Source organism: Sceloporus undulatus, chromosome 1 (assembly GCF_019175285.1).
Source record: "Sceloporus undulatus isolate JIND9_A2432 ecotype Alabama chromosome 1, SceUnd_v1.1, whole genome shotgun sequence".
Lineage (NCBI taxonomy): Eukaryota > Metazoa > Chordata > Lepidosauria > Squamata > Phrynosomatidae > Sceloporus > Sceloporus undulatus.
Window position 1 is genome coordinate 241,127,665 of NC_056522.1, and position 12,251 is coordinate 241,139,915.

General features: G+C 39.3%; 1 protein-coding gene and 1 non-coding gene across 29 annotated transcripts in view; one reads left to right on the plus strand and one right to left on the minus strand.

Moving 5' to 3' along the window:
- The window catches only part of CLASP1 (cytoplasmic linker associated protein 1), a 249,181-nt gene that overhangs the window by 65,999 nt on the left and 170,931 nt on the right, over positions 1-12,251 (plus strand). For all 28 annotated transcript variants that reach the window (XM_042445044.1, XM_042445043.1, XM_042445053.1 and 25 more), the window contains 2 exons: positions 10,316-10,394; positions 11,674-11,777. In XM_042445044.1, the coding sequence (XP_042300978.1) occupies positions 10,316-10,394; positions 11,674-11,777 (183 nt within the window). The remainder of the gene's footprint in view (positions 1-10,315; positions 10,395-11,673; positions 11,778-12,251) is intronic.
- LOC121920152 lies at positions 6,598-6,723 on the minus strand. Its single transcript, XR_006101683.1, has one exon. It is a non-coding gene; the product is annotated as a U4atac minor spliceosomal RNA (small nuclear RNA).

Genomic DNA, 12,251 nt, shown 5'->3' on the forward strand with positions numbered 1-12,251 from the left:
GATAGAGTTTGACTCTGCTGTACGCTCCTTGAATTGAATTTTAATAATAGTTAGTAATTGTGTTGTACAATTATTATTTTATTGGTTTTTATTATTTTATATTGGTCAATGACTGAATAAACAGATTGAATTGAATAGTTGTACTGATTATTGTCCCATAAACTCTTTTTTGTACTTGCAAACGGGCAACTCTTCTAACTTGATGGTTACTTGAAGGACTTCCTTCTATGACCAAACAGGGCACAGATTGTTATCAAGTCCAAAACACACTGCAGAAATAATCATTTTGAGACCACTTTAACTGCCCTGGCTCAATGCTAGGAAATTCTGGAAACTGTAGTTTTTTGAGACATTTAGCCTTCACTGTCAGGTAGCTCTGGTGCCACAATAAATTACAGTTTCCAGGATTCCTTAGCACTGAGCCATGGCAGTTAAAGCGGTCTCAATCTGGATTATTTCTCAGTCTGTTTCAGATCATCAGAGACCTTCTTTTTGGTTCCTTCTTGAAATGAAACAGGTTGTGACTGTATAGACAGGAGCTTCTTGCTCCTGTCACCCTTCCTAAGGAAAATTGTCTAGTGCCAAGTTGGCTGTTGTTCTGGTGCCAGGTTAAGACTGTATAGTTAGCTCAGGGATTTATTCCAGCATGTGCTGTGAATTGCTGTTTAGCTGTGTTTCTGCTGAATTTTTGTGCTTTGGTTTTTCTGCTTTTCTGTGATTTTTAGATATGCACATGATGTTTACCATTTTCATTTCTTCTTCTAAATGAATACAGTACTTAAAAATATAGAAGAATAGTGTTCTTGTTTAGTTTATCAGGTAACTGGGCTCCTGGATTTCCCCTAAGAGTCTAAATTTGGATTGCTGCCCTCCATAGCCCTTGGCAGGCCTGGGAGACAACCTTCTCCTTTATCTTCCAAAGGACTGTATTTTTAAAGTAGCAGCTTTACAACAGACCCTGGGCAAGTTTGTCTCTGTTTTTGTTACTGTTTGAGACACCACAACTTTAAAACATCCTTTTGTTTATTTGCTTGCTTGACACAAATAATCCAGTCTAAATTATTAAAACAAAAAATATATTTTGGCTAGATGAATAGCTTTGTTTAGTCTCTTGAAGCAAAAGTAACAGAAAGTGTCTTGACTCCTTAAAGGCCACAAAATACAAATATTTTAGTTTTAAGATTTTTGCGGGTACTTTCATGTACATATTTGGGGGGGGGATTCTCTGTAGGAGATTTCACATTCATTCGTTTATTTATTGGTGGACTATGACTCTGGAGACCAGGATTCAATTCCCGCTTGGCCATGAAACCCACTGGGTGACCTTGGGCAAGTTACACTCTCTCAGCCTTACAAGATGGCCATGGCATACTCACTCTCAGAAAACTTGCCAAGAAAACCCCATGATAGGTTCGCCTTGGGGTTGGAAACAACTAGAAGGCACACAACCACAACAACAACCTATCCACAAAAAGCAGACAAATTCCTCGGCAAGTGAAGGCTAGTTTTCTAATTAGATTAACTAATTATTAAAATTCTCAAATTTGTAGAGTTTGTTACGTCAGAGGAAACAATCCAAGCCACTGTATGACTGTTATGGCTCTGATTCCCTGCATGGTGATGTAGCAGTTACCTGCCATTTTCTCCCACAATACCTCCATGGATACCCAGGGCAGCTTTCATGGGAATCCATTTTACAGGTGTCTTCTGCAGTAAACTAAGCTGAAAGAGTGATAAGTCCAGTGTCAGCCAGTAAGATAGGCCTGTTACAGACTGCCAAAATAAAGCTGCTTTGGGTCTCTTTGGAGGTATGCTGTTTAAATGATGCATGCATCCTAAGTATCCGGAAGCTGCACCAAAAGCTGCACTCCAGTGCTTAGGAATGGAGTATGGCTTTGGCGCGACCTCTGGACTGTTAGGACCCATGCATCATTTAAATAGCATACCTCCAAAGAGACCCAAAGCAGCTTTATTTTGGCAGTCTGTAACAGGCCATAGATTGTCTGGGAAAGTACAGTGTGTATACATTGATAAAAGTATAGTGGGCCCTTGGTTTCTGCTGGGGTTTGGTTCCAAGATCCCCCATGGATAGCAAAATCCATAGATGCTGAAGTGCCGTTATATACAGTAGGGTAGTAAAATTGTGTCTCTTATATAAAATGGCAAAATCAAGGTTTGCTTTTTGGAATTTATATTTTTAAAAAATATTTTCAAGCCATGGATGCTTAAATTTGTGGATAAAAAAAAATCCATGGATATGGAGGGCTGATTGTCAATAAGTTGATTTGCATGGGCTGTAAGCCAGTTGTATATATGCAGAATGCCGTGGTAAAATAGGCTGTTGGAGGAAGAAAGCGAGTATTTATTGAATGTTGCCCTATGATTAAAAATAAGAAGCCATAACCTCTGCAAATAAGAAATAATTACAGCAAGCAAAGAGCTGCATTGAATCCCTGTGTTGGTCATTTCTTTGGAGAGCGGTGCTTTATTGTTAAAGTGGCATGGGAATACAGGGCACCCTTCATATATAGTGTATTGGGCCTTTGATATCTGCTAGGATTTGGTTCCAGGACCTGCTGTGGACACCAAAATCCTTGGATGCCCCAGTCCCATTATACAGTATACAAAGGCATAGTAAAATGGTGTCTCTTATTTAAAATGGCAAAATCAAGGTTTGTGTGTTGGAATTTGTATCATTTTTGAATATTTTCAAGCCATGGATGCTTGAAAATAACAAGCCAAACTCCCTTCAAATAAGAAACCAGGTGAGCAAAAAAGAGCTGCAGTGGATCCCCTGTGCACCGGATCCCCCTCTCTTTGGAGAGAGGTGGTTTATTGTTGAAAGTGGCATGGGAATACAGGGTATCCCTCATACATTGGTAGGAGCCCTGGTGGCGCAGTGGTTAAATGCCTGTACTGCAGCCATTCACTCAAAACCATAAGGTTGCGAGTTCAAGACCAGCAAAAGGGCCCAAGCTCGACTCAGGCTTGCATCCTTCCGAGGTCGCTAAAATGATTACACAGACTGTTGGGGGCAAATTAGCTTACTTGCTAATTAGCTTACTTGCTGTTCACCGCTATGATCTTTGGAATAGCGGTATATAAATAAAACAAATTATTATTATTATTATTATTATTATTATTATTATTATTATTATTACATACTACAGTAGGCCCTTGATATCCATTGGGGTTTGGTTCCAGGACACACACAAACTGTCCCTTGTGGACACCAAAATACTGTATGTAAATGCTCAAGTCCTATTCAATTCAGTAACATAGTAAAATGGTGTCTCTTATATAAAATGGAAACATTAAAGTTTGTTCTTTGGAATTTGTTTGGTTTGAATATTTTCAAGCCCTAGATGCCTGAATCTGTGATATGGAGGAATTGTACTGTGATGTGTGCCACCTGCACCTGTTCCTGGAGATGACCACTTTGGCAATGGTGACCCAGGTCCTTTTGTCCCATTTGGATTGTTACAACATCCTTTATGTGGTGCAGCCTTTGAAAACTTCAGTAGGTCCAAAAGACAGAAATACCTTAAACAAACAAATAAGTAAATGCTGCGACCAATCTGTTGGCTGGGATTACTTATAGGGAGCATATACGTCCCCTGTTACAAGAAGTTTACTGGCTGTCAGTTTGGTTTTCTTAGCACAATTTGAAGTACTGCTTTTGAGCTTTAAAGCCCTAAATGGACTATCTGAAGGACTGTATTTCCTATCTGGTTGTATTCCAAGAGACAGCTGTGTTAGTCTGTTTTAGCATAAAAAGACACAACAGAATCCAGTAGCACCTGGGAAGAAGAAATTAACAACATAAGCTTTAGTGGACTCAAGTTGCATATGGTGACCTGTATGGGAGTTCATACATGCTTATGTTAAAAATTTCTCCTTCCCAATTAGTTTCAAAATTTCCACTTAATCCCAACATATGTGTTTATGTATCTCGCTGTATGAGGGTGGCTGAGTTTTGAGATACTTGCCTGGCTGCATCTGCACTGCAGAAATAACCCAGTTTGACACCACTTCAACTGACAAGGCTCAGTGCTAGGGAATCCTGGGATTTGTAGTTTGTTGCGGCTCCAGAGCTTTTTGACAGAGAAGGCTAAATGCATTACAAAACCACAGTTCCTAGAATTCTGCAGCATTGACGCATGACAGTTAAAGTGGCGTCAAACTGGATTATTTCTAAACATGACATTCATGTACATTTTCTTTACACCTTACATACATAGCCTGTAAGAAATTTTAATTAACTTTAAATAATTTTGTGCATGAAACACATTGTGTGTACATTGAACCATCAGAAAGCACAGATGTCACTGTCTCAGCCACCCAAGTGGACAGTTTTGGATTTTGGAGTATTCATTTTGGAATTCTGTATAAGGGAGACTCAACCTGTATTATTTTAAATGTTTTAAAATTGTTTTAAATTAGTGTTGTTGTTTTTTTTGAAAGAAGGATAACTCATATGATTGCTGTGAAACTGTTTTTAGTATTATGATTGGTTCTTAGATGTATTTTTTTTTAATCTAGGTTGTGAGCTGCCATCGGTTCCATGCTGCATAATATATACTTACATAACCTCATTCTGTCAGCTCATCCTGTTTCATGTGTAGCAGGGGCTGGGAACTGTGTGGCCTCCCACATGTTCACGAACTGTAAGTCTCAGCATCCCTCACCACTGTCTGTGCTGGCTGGGACTGCTGGGAGTTGCAGTTTAATAACATTTGGCCAGATATGCAACTGCCACACCTCATGTATGTGCGTGTGCTTTAGTCTGAAGCAGTAGTTCCCAAACATTCGTCCTCCAGATGTTTTGGACTTCAGCTCCCAGATTTCCTGACTGTTGGCCAAGTTGGCTGGGGCTTCTGGGAGCTGAAGTCCAAAACACCTGGGAGGCCAAAGTTTAGGACTCACTGGTCTACAGGCACACAAAGGGCAGGCATGGGCAAACTATGGTCTTTGGAGTGCACCGCCATGATGCCTCACCTTTGCCCATCCTTTTGTGAGTTGCGCATATTTATGACATTTATGGCCACATTCTTACTGCTGGCTTTGAAAACTTCAGCTGGAATTTCATTATTATCTGCTTCAGGAGAACAAGTGCTGTAGACTTATGAAAGAATTCACTGGCATTAGAGACCTATACCTCCGTATCTGGGAATAAGTCCAACTGAACATGCTTCTGATATATCGAATTGTGCTGTTTAATAAATAGTGGCTGGATCGCTGGGTGTGTGGGATGGGTTGTAATCTGTTTAAAGGATCAAGCAGCAGCAGCAGCAACAAAAAGGTCTCAAGTTTTATAAACAAAAAAGTTCCCAGGAATTGATTCCTTTTATGCTACACATTTACACTGTAGATCTGGTACCATGGCTGCATCCTAAAAAATCCTGGGATCTGTAGTTTGGAATTCTCAGCTAAAGAGTCCCTTTAGTGCTGAAGGTCAGGGGAATAAACCCTGTCGGTCAAGGGACTCCATTTACCTCATTAAACTACAAATCCCAGGATTCCATAGACCATTAAATTGGTATCGAAACGGTATAACTGGGATAGGCATATTCTGTGTTTTGAGATGTGTGAATAGTAGCTCCTTTCCATTAAATATGAAGAGGCAAATTCAGTTGGCAAATTCAGTTACTACGGAGCCAGCCAACCGTGGCTTAAAAATATTCCTATGTATAGTCTGCTTTTTGGAGTGTGTGTGTGTGTATTCCAAAAAGCAGGCCTTGATTTTGCCATTTTGTATAAGGAACACCATTGCCAGGGAATTCTGGGATTTGTGGTTTGTTAGTGCCACAACTACAATTCCCAGAATTCCCTAGCATTGAGCCGTGGCTATTAAAGCAGATTAAACCAGATTATTTCTGCAGTGTGGATGCAGTCGTTGTCTATGGCGAATTCTTGTATTTCTTCTGTGGTCATTGTTTTTGTTTCCTGTATGTTCATCTTTAACCAACCTTGGCACTCTCCTTTTTGACCTTCTTCAGTAATTATTGCTGCTGTCTGTCTTCAAGTCATGATCGTGCTTTGCATAGTAAAATCCCTCCCATTAGCTGTCAGTAAAAATAAATAGCCAGCATGGCATAGCGATTTGAGTGTTGGACTACGACTCTGGAGAGCAGGGTTCGAATCCTGGCTAGGCCATGGAAAGACACTGGCCTTGGGTCAGTCACACTCTCTCAGCCTCAGAGCATGGCAATGGCAAATCCTCCCTGAAGAAACTTGCCAAGAAAACCCCATGATTAATAATAAGAATAATAGTATTAATAATTATATAATTAACTTTATTTTAATATATATTATTATTATTATTATTTATTCTGTTTAGGATTGCCGTGCCGTGAGCTGGAAACGTTTATAGGCACCCGATAGCAACAAATAAATCAATCAATAACGAAGCATTCAAGGCTGGGTTTAATTGGAGGCATTTTTTTATGAGGGAGAAGGCATGGCGTAGTCTCTAGCGCCCTCTAGTGGAACGTGAGGGGAAACGGCGGGAGCGAGAATTGCAGCTTGCTCCTGCTGCGTTTTTGTGTGTTGCTTTTAGGCACTGCGTCAAAGGAGTGGTTGGGGCGGTAGAAGCAAGGTTCCAAAAATTGCACCTCGTTGGGGCCGGAACCCCAGGGATGCGTATGTGTTGTGTAGGCGTTAGCAGTACTGTCCTCACTAGGCGTTCATTGGACAGTAGCGCAACCCCAAGACAAGGACGGTTGAAGGGAGAGGTGCCCGTGGCAGGCGGGGGAACCCTCGGGACGCCCCTTCAGCTCACGGCGAGCGCTTTCAGGGGGCGGGGTCCGCCTCGTTTTTAAATTCGGGTGCCAACGGCCGCACCTCAGCGTCACCGCTAACGCTCGAGGCGCGTCATTTTTTTTATTTTTGACATAGAGGCCGCTTATTAGCCTCTTTTAGACCATGCCCACAATGCATCGCGGCGCTTGGTTTGCTAATTTGCATAACGGCTGCGGAGGGGCGGGGCTTGTCTGCCGGGCGAAGCGGTTGCATCCACTTTTTTTCTGAAAGGGGGCGTGCACTTGTGTTACTTTGGGAGAGCCCGTTTGAGGCGCCTTTAGGTCGCTCCACATTTCAGCGGGCGGAACCATTTTCTTAAAGAGGGGTGGCAAACCGTCATTTTGCAGGTCTCTCGGCCAACTCCCAGAAGCCTCAGCGAGTACGTTCCCCGCAGCAAGGGATTGTGGGGGATGTAGTCCCCAAATCCTCTGGAGAGCTGAATTGCTGCTGTAATAGCAGTACTGTATATATGTGTATCTCTCTCTCTCTCTCTCTCTCTCTCTGTGTGTGTGTGTGTGTGTGTGTTTTGCAATTCAACTCTCCAGAGGGGATATATATATATATATATATATATATATATATTCACTTACACAAAACGAAAAAAGTAAAACAAGAAACAGTTACACAACCCACACAAAACACACACACACAAAACAACACTTTCCACAGTCGGTGCCCAAAGTAACCACCAAGACTAATAAAGTCTCCCCATCTTCCAGCCTTCTTGACTTCCCACATATTCACTGCGTTTTTAAATTTAATGTCAAGAATTACTCCTTGTTAACCTTTAATCCAGTGTGTGTCTGTTTACGTATGTGTGTGTGTGTGTGTGTGTGTACCATCTGTTAAAAAGCATCAAGTAAAATATCAATACAATGAGTAAAATCAATTAAAAATATAAAATAAAAAATCAGTGAAATGTAGCATCAGTTAAAAAAAAGGTAAACAAAACTATTAAAACAATTGCAGCTGCTAAAAATCACAGAAAGCATCACAATCATCATTAATCAAAACACCTTAAAAGGCTAGGTGAGAACAATATACTGTACTTTGTTTATGTGTATGTATGTATGTATATGTATGTGTATATTTATGTATGTGTGTACATAAATACATACACACATATATGTATACACACACATACATAACACTGGATACATACATACTAGGATAAAGTTAATACAATATAATACTGTATATTAATTAAAACTAGAATAAAGTCAATATATTATCTTTTATAACTATATATATAAATATATAGTTCTGTGTGTGTGTGTTTGTATGTATGCAGACACACACACACACAAATATATATATTTAGGTAATATATTAACTTTGTGTATACAGACACAAACCAGACACACACACACACACACACACACGTACACACGTTTAGGTAATATATTATTATAATAACAATATATTATTAAGAAAGATAACATTTTAACTTTGTTTTAGTTTTATATTATATCAACTTTATCCTAGTTTGTGTGTGTGTGTGTGTGTGCACATGCATGATGATAATATGTTATAATGCACGCACGCACACACACTAGGTCAGGATAAAGGTAATATATTGCCTTTTATAGAAATGTATTACCTAAAAATAACACACACACACACACACACATTTTGTTCTCACCTAGCCTTTGAAGGTGTTTTGATTATTGCTGACTGCAATGATTTCAGTGGTTTTAATTGTTGCGATTGTTTTAATAATCTTGTATACCATTTTGTTTAAATTTCTTTAATTGATGCTTGGTAGCCCCTTGTTTTAATGAAAAGTCAGGATAGAAAAATGTAAACCAAGCACAATAATAAAAATTTCCAAGTAGCTGTGCGTCAGATAACACTCAATGTGTAGTGGTTGCTCTGATCCCTCATGAGGATATAAGCTACATGAAATAGCTACTTTTATGGTTTTCTGAATTTACCAAATTTCTTTTGAGGTTTGAGTACCAGTTTTATAATACACCTTAACAACAATAAACACTAATGCAGAAAACTTTTTTCTGTGTTGTGCCATTATTTGCAATTCATGCAGTGAAAAATTAAATGATAATGAAATTATTTACGATAACTGTATCAACAGGGGGAAAAACAAGTCAGAGGCAAATATTTTGGTTTGATTGCATTGTGGAACAATGTCATTGAGGAGAGAGAATGAAAAAACGCTTGAATTTATTACAGTCTAACTATAACAATTAAGATGGAAATTCAGCAAGGAAATAATTGGACAATGTTTTTCCCCCTCTTGTTCGTATCTGCTACTGTTCAAAATCTAGTGCATGGCCTCTATTTTTTTTTTCTTGTTAAACTCTTTAAATAAGTATTGGCTTATTAGGTAACTACAGTAATTTGGGACTTCATAGTATTTCTGTTCATAATAGTGCACATGCAGGCTGGCATGATATGTTTTGTTATTACTGCAATCCCTGCTAACACACATTTTCTGTAGCACATAGATATCACATCAAAATGGTAAGATTATACCATATAACTGGGGGATGGCAGAGTTGCAGAAGCTATGACTTGCCTGATTTCATCTTTGCCCTGAGGTGAAGTTTTGGATGGTGTACTAATCTGGAGACCAGGGTTCGAATCCCAGCTTGGCCATGAAAACCTACTGGGTTACCCTGGACAGTTTGTGATTTAGTTCCCACCTTGCCAATCCATATTTTTACAGCCAAAACCAACTGTAACAATAATGATAATGATTTATTTATAGCCTGCCCAATCACAAGGATTCCGGGTGGGTTACAGGAATAAAAATACAGAGAATACAATACAATACAATACAATACAAGAGAGCGATGTAAGTCACAACGTTCACAGCTAGAGACCTGATAGAATTGGGCATGTCTTTTTCACTCCCTCCCAGGTCTGATGATGACAGTTGGTACAGAGGGGGGACTAGATACATCTCTCCCTTCCCTCCAGCACCTTGCTTCCTGAGCACTTGCATACTTCCTGGCTTAATTAAATTGAACAAACTGCTCTGTCTGGCATAGAGAACTGTATTTTTATCTCAGTTTAGGGAGCAGGATCTCAAAGCACTCATTTAATGCTGAGGAGGCAAGATGGGACAGCAACCCATTGCTCATGCTACAGCCTTTTCTGCACCTGAAAATGGTGTGTGTAGGTGGTAGCACTGGCATAGCGTATGTAAAGGATGCACTTCTGAGCATACTTGGGAGTCATAGCTATTGAATACAGTGCAATGGACTTTTAAATGTGCAGCACCTTGTCTTTTCTACATCATACATCCCATTCATTCCAGTTAAATTTGTGTCAATGACAGGCTCGTCTGTGGCTTCTGTAGACTAGTCCTATTACTATCAAATCAAACTAAACTTCATTTGGAAGATGTGTATCTTTTACAATCTTTATTTTTGGAAATCGTGAATAGTAATGCAGTGGCCCGGAGCGCCATTCCTTTATGTCTCTCTGATTGTGTTTACTTTGCATACTCACTCTAACTTACTGTGGCTCTCTCTTTTTGTTTTATTTTCAGGTTGTCCTGCTGGGCCTGGACATCTTATCTGCACTGGTGTCACGCCTCCAAGATAGGTTTAAAGCCCAAATTGGCACAGGTGAGTTTGTTGAAACAAACCTGAGCCAAATGGCTTGTAATACTGGATTGTGTGCCTTTTTGCTTGGTTACCACTCTGCAGATGTTATTTCAAGACTGAAGCAAAGAGTCAGCTGTCATAGTTATAAGGAAGCAGCAGTTTGTAACAACAGTGGATGTAAAACCTGGTTGTCTACATGTAGACAGAGAAGCAGTTACCTTTGGGTTGTTCCCAGATTGTAAAATAGTGATACAGATCAGGAGCCAAGTTTGCTACCCTTTCTAAAACATGTGTAAATCTGCTCTGACATTTGCAGTCATGAGCTTGGTGAATTCTTTTTTTAATTATTAGCCAACTGTGAAGATAAATGCATCTTTGGGTTGCTCTTTTGGCATTTGCTCTGGGGATAAAGAAGAAGAAAGCCCTAATTCTTTCAGAGAGTTGGGAGCAAGAGAGGCTGTGTCTGTATCCACCTTTGAGATTTGCTTGCAGTTCAAGAGATAGGGTTGCAACCGGGAAACTTAGCATTTCCATTTTGAAGCTTGTTTTCACAGTCAGAGGAACAGAAATTAAAAATTAAGTTTTTCTTTGATAGATAAAAACTGAGATGCACTGATTTTCAATTCTGCATGCATTACCACCACCTGTGTGGAATTGTGGCAAGTGTTCATTCTTTCTGGGCAACACTCACATACTTAGATATAGGGGCTAGGTGGGATTTGGGGTATAAAGACTCTTTTTGCAAAGGACACAAGCAACAGAGAAAGCCCATTGCTGTGAAAGCTTTATGGGTGTTCTAGATTGTGATTATGTATTCTTGTAATTTGTGTTGTTCTACTGTACACATACATTTTGCTTCTGGTTTGCTAACATTGTCTGTGGGTAGGTTAGCAGGTATGGCAAATACACTTAAATACAGCTGGTCACCCTAGGAAAACTTGCATGAAAAAAGCCATCTTTTATATGTCTTGTAATTTATTGTATTTTATAGGTATTTTTTATCATTTCATATAATAATGTCTCTAAGCAGGTTATATTAAAATAGCTATACAATGTAATATTAGAGCAGTTTAATAAATAGTACATTGATGGTACTGATGGTAAGTCCTTCTTGTCCAAGGCAAGTGTTTGTTCCTTCAGTGGGAACTGCTTAGCAAAGTCACTGTTCAGGTTGTCTGGAGACATGTGGTAGGCTTTGAGTGGATAGATAGAGGTGTGTGTATATATTATAGTATCTATCTATACTTCTAGCTCTCTTCCCATATCCTTTTCTCTAATTAGCCTTGCTTTATCTTTTTAGTGTTGCCTAGTTTAATTGACAGATTGGGAGATGCAAAAGACTCAGTAAGAGAACAGGATCAGGCACTGCTGCTAAAAATCATGGAGCAAGCTGCTAGTCCTCAGGTGAGTTCATGGAAATACCTAATTACAGCATGCAAACAAGTGGTGTCCATATTGGGAGCATAGTTTGTAATGGGTGGTGGTGGTGGTTGGCCTGTGATCATTTAGTAATTTAATAAATTGTGCTTTTCAAATAGACTGGGTGCTATCTACCTAACAAAAATATAGCTGTAGTATTTTTCTCAAACTAGTGGGAAAACAGCACTATATAACTTCGAATGGATGTGTATGAATGGATGCCGCATAATTATAACAATACTGAGGTCATCAGCAGAATTAGAATCTTTTTTTCCAATTTTTATTAAATGTATACACGTATATGCACACATAACATAGTTACATACATATTCTACACACAAACAGACAATTGTAAAATATAACTAACAAAATGAACACATATACAACTACAGTGGGACCATGTTATCCACTGGGGTTTGGTTCCAGGATCCCCTGTGGATAACAAAATCCGCGGATGCT